Source organism: Sinocyclocheilus rhinocerous, unplaced genomic scaffold, assembly GCF_001515625.1.
Source record: "Sinocyclocheilus rhinocerous isolate Xijiao unplaced genomic scaffold, SAMN03320098_v1.1 scaffold1182, whole genome shotgun sequence".
NCBI classification, from domain to species: Eukaryota; Metazoa; Chordata; class Actinopteri; order Cypriniformes; family Cyprinidae; genus Sinocyclocheilus; species Sinocyclocheilus rhinocerous.
Window position 1 is genome coordinate 1,146,699 of NW_015624203.1, and position 15,591 is coordinate 1,162,289.

Consider the following 15,591-nt stretch of genomic DNA (forward strand, 5'->3'; position numbering starts at 1 on the left):
GTTCACTTGGAACCCCAACCGAAGTGGTACTAAAAAAAGTACCAGGTACCAGGTACTGTAACCAGTGGAAAACCCCCCAAAAGTGAACCGTATATACATACAATATAAATATAAATACACGCCGCAAACACACTGCAAACGGAGTATGTGTGACCCTGGCATTATGTGTGTGCGCTTTGAGTGTGCATGAGCGCACCATCTCTAGGAGAGTGTGCGAGTGCTGAATGGTTTAAACACTGGCAAGACTTAAAAAGAAATGCAAATTATAAACTTTAGTGACGATGCAACACTGCCTTGATTGTGCAAGTGACAATTCCTGTGTCAACTGTGCAGCGTGCACAGAAAGTTTTCAAATTACTTCGTAAGTTATTTAATGAAGAAATATGATTTGTACCTCACCATCAGTATTATTTTACCTGGGCCGGACAGAGATTGAGACGGTGCCACTGCATGTCATGCCAAACCTCTCAAGGCAGGCGCATCGTCAGCTTGAGATCGGCCTTTATAGAGACCGCCGATCAAACTTCCCAAAGCGATTATCGGCAGATAGCCATCGGTAGCCAATCAATCGGAGCACCCCTAAAATAAATGCAGGCTTGGTGCGCATAACACAAACTTTGAATAGTAGTGAACAACTGATTTCACTGGCATCAATAATATTTCATAACTGGCAATCACTGATAAATATAACATTTGATTTGTCAGAAAATTCATAACTCTAATTTCAGCACAAGTTCAACAATAAGGAAACATAACTAAAACGAACAAAAATTACTTTGGTATTACTGTTTTTTTTGTTTTTTGTTTTTTTTCGATAGAGATACTGTCACGGTTTGTCATGGAATTCTTTGAAGAACCATGTAAATACCATGGTATATAAATATTAGTTCAGTATATCAAATTACCGGAGTAATATCTTCTGATAATCACTGTACAATGGTACTGCCACAGTACGTTTTTTTTTCAGCAAGGTTGAGTCATCACAATAATCTTCAACTAATTTCAAAGAAAACTAATTATACACAATCCACAGAACCTAATGACAGGTCACAGCTCTTCTGATCAAGACCGGTGGCTGTTCCTCTCAGACGAGTGTGTGCACTTAAGCAGGAAGCAGTTCCAAAGATCACAGTGTAGTGTACAGTCAACACAACAAATACTCCAGAGCTAATTAAGCATGACCGAAAAGCCTTGCCCTCACGAGAAAGCTCACAAACAACCTTCTGTTACACACTCATCCACTGTAACTGAATTAGATCACAAGAACCTGTAGATGAGTGACCAGTTCGGCAGTAAGGTGGGGGTGGCGTATCAGACTGGACTTCTTTAAAGGGGCCCCAGCAGCCATGAGCTGATGGATGGACTGTCGTTAACTGGATGGGTCATTTGCAATGGCTCTATCTCAATAGGCTATTTCATCAGAGATCATTCCATGCAGAGACTATGAAAAGTCCTTCAAACCAGGACTAATTTCCATTGATAAATCCAGCACAAACACTGCTTACTAGACCAGTCTGTGGATGAAAAAAATCACTATATGATATGCAGATTTTTTTTTTTTGATTCAATGAAAGTAAATGGGGTCCAGTATTATTTTGGATCCCACTGATTTTTTAATTGCATAGACAAAAACGTCTAAATATGTTCTTTGAGTGTTTTTCAGAAGAAGAAAAAAACATACAGGTTTGGAATAACATGAGGATGAGTAAATGGCAGAATGTAAAATTTTGCATGTACTATCCCTTTAAAATTCAGGTGCATCTAAAAGCTTTTGGATTTTCCTATAACCACAACACAACTACAATCATATCACAATCAGCTATTAGCTTTTATACCGATTATTTTCATTGACGTGGGAGGATACTGAAAATAAGACATGACAAGCACCATGGACCAGCTGAGTCTGCATAATCAATCCTCTAGCCCATCTCTATTACTTTTTACACACACCGATTCAGAATTACCATCATTATTCAATTAGGGGGCCTCAGTTAAAACAGGCAGAGCTTGTGCAAGTGACAATTCCTGTGTCAACTGTGCAGCGTGCACAGAAAGTTTTCAAATTACTTCGTAAGTTATTTAATGAAGAAATATGATTTGTACCTCACCATCAGTATTATTTTACCTGGGCCGGACAGAGATTGAGACGGTGCCACTGCATGTCATGCCAAACCTCTCAAGGCAGGCGCATCGTCAGCTTGAGATCGGCCTTTATAGAGACCGCCGATCAAACTTCCCAAAGCGATTATCGGCAGATAGCCATCGGTAGCCAATCAATCGGAGCACCCCTAAAATAAATGCAGGCTTGGTGCGCATAACACAAACTTTGAATAGTAGTGAACAACTGATTTCACTGGCATCAATAATATTTCATAACTGGCAATCACTGATAAATATAACATTTGATTTGTCAGAAAATTCATAACTCTAATTTCAGCACAAGTTCAACAATAAGGAAACATAACTAAAACGAACAAAAATTACTTTGGTATTACTGTTTTTTTTGTTTTTTGTTTTTTTTCGATAGAGATACTGTCACGGTTTGTCATGGAATTCTTTGAAGAACCATGTAAATACCATGGTATATAAATATTAGTTCAGTATATCAAATTACCGGAGTAATATCTTCTGATAATCACTGTACAATGGTACTGCCACAGTACGTTTTTTTTTCAGCAAGGTTGAGTCATCACAATAATCTTCAACTAATTTCAAAGAAAACTAATTATACACAATCCACAGAACCTAATGACAGGTCACAGCTCTTCTGATCAAGACCGGTGGCTGTTCCTCTCAGACGAGTGTGTGCACTTAAGCAGGAAGCAGTTCCAAAGATCACAGTGTAGTGTACAGTCAACACAACAAATACTCCAGAGCTAATTAAGCATGACCGAAAAGCCTTGCCCTCACGAGAAAGCTCACAAACAACCTTCTGTTACACACTCATCCACTGTAACTGAATTAGATCACAAGAACCTGTAGATGAGTGACCAGTTCGGCAGTAAGGTGGGGGTGGCGTATCAGACTGGACTTCTTTAAAGGGGCCCCAGCAGCCATGAGCTGATTGTAATGCACTGCTATTGTAATGCACTGCTAGGTGGTTGTCCTGCATCTTCAATAAACAAGCTACAGGTAGTCCAAAATGCAGCGGCTAGAGTCCTTATAGGCTATTTCATCAGAGATCATTCCATGCAGAGACTATGAAAAGTCCTTCAAACCAGGACTAATTTCCATTGATAAATCCAGCACAAACACTGCTTACTAGACCAGTCTGTGGATGAAAAAAATCACTATATGATATGCAGATTTTTTTTTTTTGATTCAATGAAAGTAAATGGGGTCCAGTATTATTTTGGATCCCACTGATTTTTTAATTGCATAGACAAAAACGTCTAAATATGTTCTTTGAGTGTTTTTCAGAAGAAGAAAAAAACATACAGGTTTGGAATAACATGAGGATGAGTAAATGGCAGAATGTAAAATTTTGCATGTACTATCCCTTTAAAATTCAGGTGCATCTAAAAGCTTTTGGATTTTCCTATAACCACAACACAACTACAATCATATCACAATCAGCTATTAGCTTTTATACCGATTATTTTCATTGACGTGGGAGGATACTGAAAATAAGACATGACAAGCACCATGGACCAGCTGAGTCTGCATAATCAATCCTCTAGCCCATCTCTATTACTTTTTACACACACCGATTCAGAATTACCATCATTATTCAATTAGGGGGCCTCAGTTAAAACAGCCTCAACTTAAACCACAGCCACCAGTCTGATGGACAAACAGAGGGAGCTCAGAGAAGCCTGAAGAGAAATATTGCAAATAAAAAAGCAAATATACCTAAGACGAAATGTCATTTATAACCCTCAGTATACACTTAACAGGTGGTGCAGAGTATTTATGTGAGCAACCCATCTTAAATAAGGAATTGATAGCTTAAATATTTTTTTAAAATAATTTATTAAACAACATCTCAAAATATATTTTTAATTAAACTGTGCTCATTAGTTGTGGAGCATGAAAGATACATTTTCATATATGAATGAAAAAAATCATATAGCCTATGACATCTTAAACAGAGTGACATTTTGTTTTGTCATAAAAAAATAACTACTTAAAAAAAGATACATCAAATACTGGGGTAGGCCTTGAATCAGAGCTATGACGCAGGTGTAAAAGAGTTCATAGACACATGAGGTCAGATATGTTTTTATGGGCACAGGAATAATTAAACTGGAAGCAGATAGTCTAGTCTGTGGGAAATTACTCTAGCTAAATACATGGCTCAAGGCAAGAGAAGAAAAATTGATCTCAACAACAGATATTCGGTGGAGGTTGCCAATTTGTAAATGTGACTGCATGAGTATTCATTCATTTGATTAACAACCAATTATAAGTACAAAGGGAGTGGGGAGAGAGGGGGGAAAGTGTGTGTGAGTCAGAGAGAGAGGGAGATTATTAACATCTGAGTGTGACAAAGAAAAAAGGAGGAGCTAGGACAGCAGTATAGTGTGGCACAGATGAAAGGCCATTTGGATCTGGCCCCCTACTGCCCACCTCTGTGTGCGCTCCCTCTAAAGTGTGTGTGTTTACGCCAACACATTACACCACACCACAGCTAAATTTACCATTTGTTACGAAAAACACTTCCAATTGCATTCGTAATTCATAAGAAGGTCCAAAGGAAGATGTTTATGCCTTATAATATCCGTATGTCGATCTTGAAACTTTACGATGGAGGGTTGGCGCATAAAACATATAATTAATGTGAAATTGGCATGAATTTCACACACACTACGGGGTGTATACATAATCTGCCTGATTCTGGTAGCGCCAAATCATTGTATAGTGCATTTAATGGTCTGTCTTTACAAAAACACACGGTTAGATATTTATAAATAAAAATGATTTGCTTATAAAATGAACCAAATCACACAATACCCCACATTCATATAAAAAGCTATAGTTGTAAATTAGATATACACTTCCATTTTTAAAACTAGAAGAATTTTCTAAACTAATAACAATTTGGGATAATAAATGTAGGCTACACATTGTCTATTTTTAAAATGCAGATGATCATACATTGGACTACTGCAGATGTTTCTGATGAGGGAACAATGAACACCGATTAAAGTAAACAATAAATCTTTCAAATGCAGTTTTAAATCTGTTCATTCATACCACATAAAACCTTTACATGAATGAATGCACACAAGCAATTGTAAAGGCTGTCATTACGTCAACATGTTTTTAAAAGTAAACAGCGCAAACCATGCAAAATAAGCATTAAGGTAGGCTTATTAACAGAAATGCACAGTAGTATATGATAGTACACAGGACTTGCATCTATCCTAAATAACGTGCACTTTATGTCACTATTTTTAACAGATGATCATACATTGGACTACTGCAGATGTTTCTGATGAGGGAACAATGAACACCGATTAAAGTAAACAATACATCTTTCAAATGCAGTTTTAAATCTGTTCATTCATACCACATAAAACCTTTACATGAATGAATGCAGACAAGTAATTGTAAAGGCTGTCATTACGTCAACATGTTTTTAAAAGTAAACAGCGCAAACCATGCAAAATAAGCATTAAGGTAGGCTTATTAACAGAAATGCACAGTAGTATATGATAGTACACAGGACTTGCATCTATCCTAAATAACGTGCACTTTATGTCACACTTTCAAAGTTATTTAATATAAATAGAGCAAGCCAAACTCTCTAAAAAACATTATAGATTAGACATTTAGAAAAGTGCACTAAAAGACACAGGCTGAAGTTTTAAAAGTGTGTTTTATTACCTGCATTGTGAGAACACCCAGCTCCTGAGTAGACAGCTTCTTCATCTTCACTGCCAAAACTTGAGCCTCTTCCAGGATCGAAAACTCACTATCCGCACCACAAAATCCACCACAAACAACCAGCAACCTTGAGCCTCTTCCAGGATCGAAAACTCACTATCCGCACCACAAACAACCAGCAACAGGGCGACAAGGCTCCACTTTGAAATCTCCAGGTTATTCCAGTATGATCGGGAGTGTGTGCTCCACGCCGCGAGAGAGAATCGAGATCCTGTCCGCGCACGACTCGCCATTATGGCTCGATGCGCTCCTGCACGGGAATAGCGAAAAACTTCACCGATTACTTCCCAACTTTCCCTTTTCACTTCTCCCACTTTCCGAACTCCAGCAGGGTAACTAAGTCGCATCAAGGCATAGTTTTAAAAACTCAAACGCTGGTAAAGAGGGCAGCATTAGTTTCTTTGGCTGTTGGCGCTGGGTAAAGTGAGTGTGTGTGCGAGTGTGTGTGTGTGAGCCGGAGCATCACAATAGGAGTGAAAAGCAGGAGGCGCGCCATCCAAACACCGTCATGGATTCTGCAGAGCAGCTGGATTTGGATTTAATCCTGTATGTTCCTTTCGGTTTGGGGTCCCAGAGTTCGTCTGAAGTATTTTCAAAATTCAAAACCTCCTATTTTGCCTTCAAATTGTCATGTACCAAGTTAAAACTAAGTAGACAAATCTGATTAAGGCGTTAACCCTGTTTATAACACAAAGTAGACATAGCTACACTTTTCAAAAAGGTGACTTTTATGTTAGGCCTACTTTATAGAAGATTGTAGAAAAGTAATGACACTTGTGTTTGGGGTCAATCTGATACCAACAACATCCTGTAGAAAAATAAAATGAACAAAAAAAAAAATAATAATAAAACAATAGCTAAACAAATTCAAATAAATGACTGAAAAATGTCTACTGCTACATTGTGTGTCAGTGATGAAGGGGCAATATTTGGACCATATAATTCATTTTCAGAAGCATTTTACCTTTTTTTCTAAAGAACACACACAGCACATCATCTGTTGAAGTAGTTTCTTAATCTAAACGATTAAGGCTTACATATAAAATCAAATCACCAACAAATACAAAAGTAGCTGTAAATTATACACAATATTTAATAACGCAACATTCTGCTAGAACACATTGTAAATAATGTCTGCAGTTGGCATTAGCAAAATACAATATTATAAAATTATATCTAAATATCTAAATAAAATGAATGCATGAGTGAAATATTTGGGCATTTTGTGTCATTGAATCCTGTTTATTATCTGACTCGGGTGTATATCAATCTGAGAACAGCATATTGAAATTAACATTTTTTAGATGTAGCAGTCTTTTCAGTTTCATTAAATTAGTTTAAGTCAAGAAGGATCAACCAGATATTTAAATGAATGCATGTGAGCTATCAAAAGGGGTTTGAGGTTTTTTCAGACCCAAAACAGCATGAGGGTTAATCAAGAATACATTCGAGATGTGGCCTAAATCTCTTGAACATCTATTTGCTTAGGAATCTGCATGTTATTGCAAAACTTTCATGTTTTGCAAAAATGCAGTGCCTCAGTCATAGCATGACAGGAGCATGTGTGGTTTGTGGGGGCATTACTGAGATGCATGCATGTGCCAACCTCAAAAAAGCACTGACTACTCCAATAAGTAAAATGGCAAATATGTCAGCTGAATAGTGTGGTAAGGGGGCCTATATTGAGAATGGTGAGGTGAACTCCAAGTGTGAGGGAATTAATGGTTATGTATTTTATGTAATTTAAAGCTAAGATGCATAATAATGTGGTCTGACCTGTGGTTGAGGGCCATTTAAAGCAGAACACATTCATTTTGGGCAACTGAGGATACATTGGTTCTGTTGAACGAAAGCAGCCTGCAGGTTCCTTATTATCGTTTCTCTCAAAATAATGATAGGAATTATGTCTAAAACCTCACTTTTCTCTAGAATGAATCTCTGTGCTACATTACCTTATATGAAGTAGTGTCATTAAAATCTTTTTAAAACGTTTTGATATTTTAATGAGAGAGAGAGTGAGGATTAATTAGATAGGTGTTAATAAATATTTTACAGTTTGCTTTATATAAGCATGGTGTGATTTGGAAAACCTTGCCAACTGAGCTGGAATTTAAGGGATGGATAATATCAGCCTCAGCTGCAGCTGTGTGGGGTGATTTGCAATTACTTCTAGAGACAGTTGAATATAATGTACGTATGGAAAAATGCATGATTATGAAAAGACAATTAGCTTTATGTGTCTTTAAAAGTGTATATAGCATGGTGACCAACAAGTTCTTTTTGAATTACTTGAGGACAGTTTGGTCACCGCCAGGGGCGCAACGGGTTAGAAGAGAGCAGCGCAGACTGCTTTTCCTCATGGACAGATGGATTTCTAGTACTTGGAGAACAAATTAAAATTCATAAAACATGTAATACATATTTTATTTGTGAGGTGAATGGTCCATCTTCAAAAAGATCAGGGGCTTTTGGCAAAACATCAGGGGCTTAAGACTCTGTTTTTACTTGTGCTTAACAAACCCACCACTGTAAAATTGGTTTCATGTGTTCAATTTCGTCTGGTCTCTTTTGTATCTTTGTATTTACTGATTTATTATGCTACCCAGTCTTAGATTAATTGCCCTGAAGAACCCCTTCAATTGCAATCTAAAAAAGGCCTTCAGCTGAGTCAAATTAAAAGCTGTCCACTTTAATCTTGACAAGTATGTGTCTAAATATAAGATTTTTCCCAGTAACCAATACAGAAAAACAAGGTTTCATTGAGTTTAAGCAAATTGACTGAAGTGCTTCAAAGAGATAATGAATGAGATCAGCTGAGATGGTTCCCATTCTAATGTGGTTGTAAGAATATTGGCTGCTTAGCCAGATGTGGAGTCATATCCATTTTTTGTATATGTAAAATATAATGTAATATGTAAAAAAAAAAAAAAAAAGAAAAAAAAGAATATTGAATGTAAACTAAAATGTATGTGTGTGTGTGTGTATATATATATATATACACACGATGCATTAATAGTCTGGAGGTGAAAACTTTTTTAATTTGAAGATCAGGGTAAATTGAACTTATTTTGTCTTCTGTCTATATTATAAAAATATTTTATTATATACTGTATATAAACTATTTATAATATACATTTACTTTATATATTATATATTGATGATACAATAAATATCATTCAAATATTTAAATATCGATCATATTTAAATATACGCCCCTATCATACTGTGATGATGTCCTGTCCGGCCAGAGCGATGATTCAAAAACATGAAATATTAATCTATATATTATTTATATATTAATATGTATAAATGTTAAAAAAATTTAAATGTTTAAATGCATATGGATTCCACTTTAGGACCTTAAACATAAACAAAAAAAGAAATTAAAAAATAGATACACAATAAAAAACAGTAAAGTCAATCTCAACAAACATGAGGGTTAAAAACCGGGTGTATGCTGATGGTGAATGAAATCCGCTGGGATGCTGCATCAGTGCACTTCTCCAGACAGGAGCTGGGTGGAGGATGAAGAGAAGAGGGGGGAAGAGGAGGAGTGAGTGCGGGTGGGGGCAGCACACACTGCTTGATCCACAGCCAGAGGAGATGAAAGGAGCATCACCACAGCCCGCAGTTTCTCCTCCTGCTGCTGCCGATGCCTGCAGAGCACAGAAACTGGAATAGATGAGCTACACGCTTTGCATTTCGACTGTTTCATATGAAAATTTCATGACCCAGCTAACATGCCTGATAGTTCAGAATAATGTATCAGCACTACATATGTTGCAAATAAGTGGTATTTACATACCACACATATACTGCTGTGCTCTTCTTTGGAGGTGGTGAGTTAAATGTCTGTGCTAGTTCATCATCTTGCTAAGTCCATACACATGCGCGCAGCAGCCCAAGCAGTAATTTAGTATGTGGCCAGGGTTAGGCGGAGGAACGTGCACAAGTATGGTATTTTTCTAGCCCCATTAAACAGCGGGAGAGATTCCAGTCTCATTAGCATTAACAAAAAGCTGCAGCATAGTGGTCAGTATTTTAAAGCTGAAAATATAGACTTTGGATCTTTATGCAATAGCAAGATCCTCTCTCAGTTTTTATTTTTTATTTTTTTACCATTTAAATTTGAATGTGCTTTATTGATATGACGAATATTTTTCACAAATATATTATTAAAACGATCCAAAACAACATACATAACAATACAATACTCAGTTAGATCACATCAAAAAACATTCAAATCATTACATTCAAATCTTCATGTTCCCTTGCCTGCTATGTCATTCACCTGTAGCAAAACATAATTACATAAGAATCATAGTGATTTGTAGTTAGTGGCTCAGAATTTGACTCAGTGGATTATTTCATTTACATAATTCTAATTAGTCTGCAGTTCCACATAGCCACCTGGTCTGAAGTGATAAAGGGAGAGCAAGAACATGTATGATTTGCAGACTACTGCTGCTCTTTGAATACAGTATGAAGGATTTAATAGGCTGGCATTAACAAAGACAACTGTTCTAACTGTGTTCTAAATTAGTGGTTCTCTACAGATTTCAAAAGCTTGAGGAATACTGTTTCTTAATTTAAACTAGTCTCTTGTATTGGTTCCCACTGATCAACAGAAGACAAAGAGAAAGAACGTGTCTGGTTGTTTTTAGTTCTGCTCTGCACATAGAACAGTGTAAACCAATGGACTGCACCATTAAAAGAATGAAGGCCGACCCCGACTTTTAAACTCTGACCCCACAAGGGGCCACATTCCTTTACATGACCTTTTCTTGAAACAGGTCCTCTTCACATGGGGTTCAGTGGCCCATTGGTGTTCACTCTACTCTCTCTGAGAAGATCTGAAGACTTGAAAGGAACCTGCAAGAAACAAGATGAAACAAGAAACAGTATTTAAGGAAAGTGCACTTTAGCAGTATGTAATAATACTGAAATGTTCAGTCTTTTAATGACACCAAGCACGATGTAACAAGTTTCCAGCAACAAGCAGTTTGTCTGTGGCAAATTCACAGCTAGCCAAAATACATTTAATATTTAATGTACAGTTATGTAAGCAGGAATTTGGACCAATGAGATTTCACAGTGGGTGGGGCTATAATTACACAATGGAGCCAATAAAATGTCCTTCTTTGTTATATAGTAGGCAAAATAACTATGTGAAAAGAGTAGTATGTCAGAATTCATAGTAACCATAAAAACAGCAGGCGAATTTATGCAGATGACCTTCTATTTCTGTCGAAATTCCAAAGTGCAAATCCAATAGACACTTAACTATCCAATGAGGCCACATGAGAGGAGTTCTGAATGGCAGTGAAGTGACACAATGGTTGACATTGGTCACATGACAATGTGATCCATACTACACACATTCATACTATATAGAACATACTTTTTTTATGGTCACAAAGTAATTTCTTATACAAATGTGGTATACTCAGACAGGCGATTTTGAATGCAGTGTTAGTCTTGGAGGAACCATGGACCTCATCTCAAAGAAGGAAGTCTGGGAGTAGCCTCTATCAGTTTTTAATTTGAGCCAGCCGCAAAACTAGGCCTAAATAATGAACAGATGGATGTGATTCAAGCAGGCATCATTAAAACACTCTCATAGCCTGAACTCTTGCTGAGCTGAACAGCCGAATAAAAAGGACCAAGTCGTTCCACGTTTTGCACCCAAAAATAAATGGTACCATGGCTCTGTATTATGTTTTATACTCTTTTTAATGTCGGTTTAAGGGGGAATTTGGGGGGAGTTTAAACCTACTCGTGTTGCCATGACAACCTTATTCCTGGCTTTTTACAGACAACTGAAACTGAATCTGGTTCTGCACTTTTCTCCCCCTCAACCCCACCCCCCCAAACTACTTCAACATCAGAGCAGTATAGTGAGCTTTGAGGACTAAGCCGATTCCCAGATGAAGCTATTTTCTATTTCTGGCTGTGCTGAGGACTGAGACATTAGCAAGCAAAAGCGAAAAAGCATTTTCAAAGACATTTCCATTCAACATTTGGTTTAAGCAGGACTTTAGCAAGATAATATTGCGAAAGATGATAGTAAATCCAAAATGATGAAGATGATGGTCTGGTTATGAATTTCAGCTGTAAATATGCTGTAGTGAGAATATAGCAATGAAATCAGGCTCTACAGAGTGCAATAAAAACTATATATTTGAAATATATTTGAGATAATGTATAAACCTTTCAAGACAGATATTCCATGAGCTCTGAGATTGTTAAGTGATGATATATGCTTCCATAAAAGCCACAAGTCAGAGAGATTTTAAAGTAATTTTAAACAAATTGTCTTTAATACCCATAACACTAGAACTGCACCAAAAGAATTCTTGGATGATTTATAACGTAAAGTTACCTGAACCTTAAAGGGGCAGTTCACCTAAAAATGAATTACTTACACTCATGTTGTCCTATACACCCAAATTATTTTCCTTCTTTTGTAGGCCACAATATCTCTCAAATCATATTCTTGAAATTGAATTTGGGCATAGGCTAATCAAATTTGGCACATCTTTAACAGTTACAAGACATGATTTGATAGAGAAGATAATCAGCATCTAACAACATAAATTTAGTATTTTCCTCACATACATCTATCATATGTGACCCTGGACCACAAAACCAGTCTTAAGTCGCTGGGGTATATTTGTAGCAATAGCAAAAAATACATTGTATGGGTCAAAATTATAGATTTTTCTTCTATAAAAATTCAGAAGACTTAGGCCTGGTACACACTAGATGATTTTCAAATCTTAACCGATTTTAAAACCATGGAAGACCACAGACATGAAAACAGTTTCAACTGATTGTTAGCCTTATAATCCTCTGAACATGCACACACCACACACTTGATGATTGTAGGAACGATTTCACAGTGACACGAGATCTCACAGACTCGCGAGATCAAACGTGACTAGAGAAGAAAAACACATGGAGGACAATCGACGTTGTCAGCTGGCTCTCCTGGCGTGCATTCTGTTGTACAGTGAAAAACAATATAGAAAAAAAAAGAATATGGGTGATGTTCTACCACACAATAGAGGACTTTTTGGATAAAATATCATTTGCGGTCAAGCCTTGAATCGGGCCACACCCCCAGATCGTTCGGGGGTGCAAATCGAGCTTAAAATCGGCCTTAAAATCTTCAAGTGTGTGGCCAGCCTTAGTTTCATGATTCTTATGGATAAAGTTTATGGTGCTTTTAATTATTTTCTGGAGTGTTGGTCACCACTTATTTTCATTGTATTGAAAATTGCAGGATTAACATTCGGCTTCCTTTTGTGTTTTTACAAAAGAAAGTCAGTCATACAGGTTTCGAGCAACATGAGGGAGAGTAAATGGCAGAATTTAATGCATGCAGTTCTTATATTTAAGGTCTCTGTGTAGCACATCTACTATGAGAACTCAGAAGTTAATTTTTTTTTAATAGTGGTGCTCTGTCATTAAAGTTAGTGCTCTTAGCAATGTGTGTTCAGGATGTGAAGATCTCCAATTATATACAGAGTTGCACTGGCTAATATTTCTATCTTAAAATATAAGAAATTATGGAGCACAAAATCTGCTGTCATATCCATTAAATTGCAATTGAAAAACACAGAACACACTTGAAGATTCAAATCATATTCATGTATTAGAAAACAGGCCCTTCTCTATAGGTGTCCTGTAAATCTTTAAGGTGGAACATTTCCTCCATGACAATAATTTAAAGCTAACGTAAAAACCAGCCCCATATAGGATGCTTTCCTGGAGGCTTCGGCTTTTTGCACTGGGCAGACTGCCATGAGTAAGACTAGAGTGACTGAGGACACAATGTCTGTTGGACATTAAGCCTTTTGTGTCAGAGTATTTGATTCCTGAGAAAAGGTAATCGAAGGTTTGGTAGGATTCCATAGGCAGAATTTGAATTTGAATGAATTTAAGTTCATTTTTTCAGAAACAGCAGTCTGAAAAAATGAATCAAACAACAGACCCAAACACAGACCTTTCAAATAACTCACTGCTGTACAGGTGGGAACAACTTCTGAGCCTGTAACTCAAGAGGATTTTGTTATGTAATATTATATGGATTATTCTGTAAAAGAAAGGAGAGTACACAGAAACACGCTGATCCAGGTCATGAAAACTGGCCCCAGATCTGGCCCCTCCTTTTAGCCTGGGGGAAGAGGCCTTAGAATTGGAAAGAATTTTGGGCTGAGTGGAAACATACGTGCAAATATAGGAGAAACAGAAAGCGAGGGGGGAGACGGGGGAGAGAAGGAGAGAGAGGGAAATTGGCAGCGACAGTAATAAAGAACACAGAACATAATAGATTAGAAAGTAAAAAAAGAAAAAACAATAAAAATGAACAGAAAGGGGATTGAGTGAGTGCATTCCGGATTACTCATGAACCCCAAAAGCACATGGAAGACATTAAAGAGCATTATGTTGTTTTTCTCCTCAAGAAGACTGAGAGGATGGATGGACTGATGATGGATACATATGCAGTTCATTTCTCCTTAAATAATCTTCATCATAGGTATCACTAGCCAAATAAACTAGTCGGTAATGAGACGAGAAAAAAAACACCCTCATTAGCTATGACTGTTCTTCAGCCTGTTTCTCCCAGATGAAACAGCTCTTCTCATTATACCTTCTTTCTCCATTGTGCTGCCAAATTGCAGTAATACAAGCTGTACTGTGTTAACTAAAGCTTTGGAAAGCACAAATGTCGAAGCAAAACCTCTCATGCAATACCAGTTTCGGATGTCTGTAATGGAAAACCACAGATCCATCTAAATCTGTTCAGGTGAAACCTTGACTACATTATCTTTGCAAGTTTGTTAATATGCGGTTCCAAGGTCAGCCATATCGCCTTTCAACAATTTCTTTTCATTCTTATAAAATGCTGTATTTTACCAAAGAATCGGATATGTCGAAAACATGGTAAATACGACTGTGACCATGCTACCTAGTGGTTGGAAAGCCTTAAATCATCCTTATATCGTTGGAAATGCTTGGCCAAAACTCGAGACCTGGCTCTCTTTAGATTTCTTGCATCTTATAGTGTGTGCCATTTTGTAAAATGGCCAAATCCAAACCCATGTTTTTTTTCTTCACAAACCCATCTACAGGTGCATCTCAATAAATTAGAATGTCGTGGAAAAGTTCATTTATTTCAGTAATTCAACTCAAATTGTGAAACTCGTGTATTAAATAAATTCAATGCACACAGACTGAAGTAGTTTAAGTCTTTGGTTCTTTTAATTGTGATTATTTTGGCTCACATTTAACAAAAACCCACCAATTAACTATCTCAACAAAATATTCCAGGATTTCAAACATTTTTCCTGTAACATGCCAATGACATCGCTGGTGAAGATGCTGAAATGTATTTTAAATGCATATTAGCAATGGTGCTATTCATTATCATCAAATGTACTTTTCCTAAAATCACCACTAGCTATGGCCAACAACTCTACTCAACCTTACACCCAAGCAGGTATATAATATAATATAATATAATATAAAAGCATTTTTTTCACTTATTGCTAGCAACACCAAGATCATATGTTTGATTCCCAGGGAATGCATTAGTTATATACTGTAAATGCAATGTACGTTGTTTTGGATAAAAGTGTCTGCCAAATGCATAAATGTAAATGCAACAAGTGGCTAACAAGGACTACAGCGGTAACT

At 36.9% G+C, this 15,591-nt stretch overlaps 1 protein-coding gene across 1 annotated transcript in view; it reads right to left on the bottom strand.

Annotated features, from left to right (window-relative positions):
- cachd1 (cache domain containing 1) overlaps positions 1-6,357 on the bottom strand; it is an 83,127-nt gene extending 76,770 nt beyond the window's left edge. The window contains exons 1-2 of the mRNA XM_016551160.1: positions 6,013-6,357; positions 5,830-5,956 (exon numbers count right to left, since the gene is read on the bottom strand). Coding sequence (XP_016406646.1) covers positions 5,830-5,956; positions 6,013-6,236 — 351 coding nt within the window. The 5' untranslated portion in view covers positions 6,237-6,357. The remainder of the gene's footprint in view (positions 1-5,829; positions 5,957-6,012) is intronic.
- Between the last annotated feature and the right edge of the window lie 9,234 nt (positions 6,358-15,591).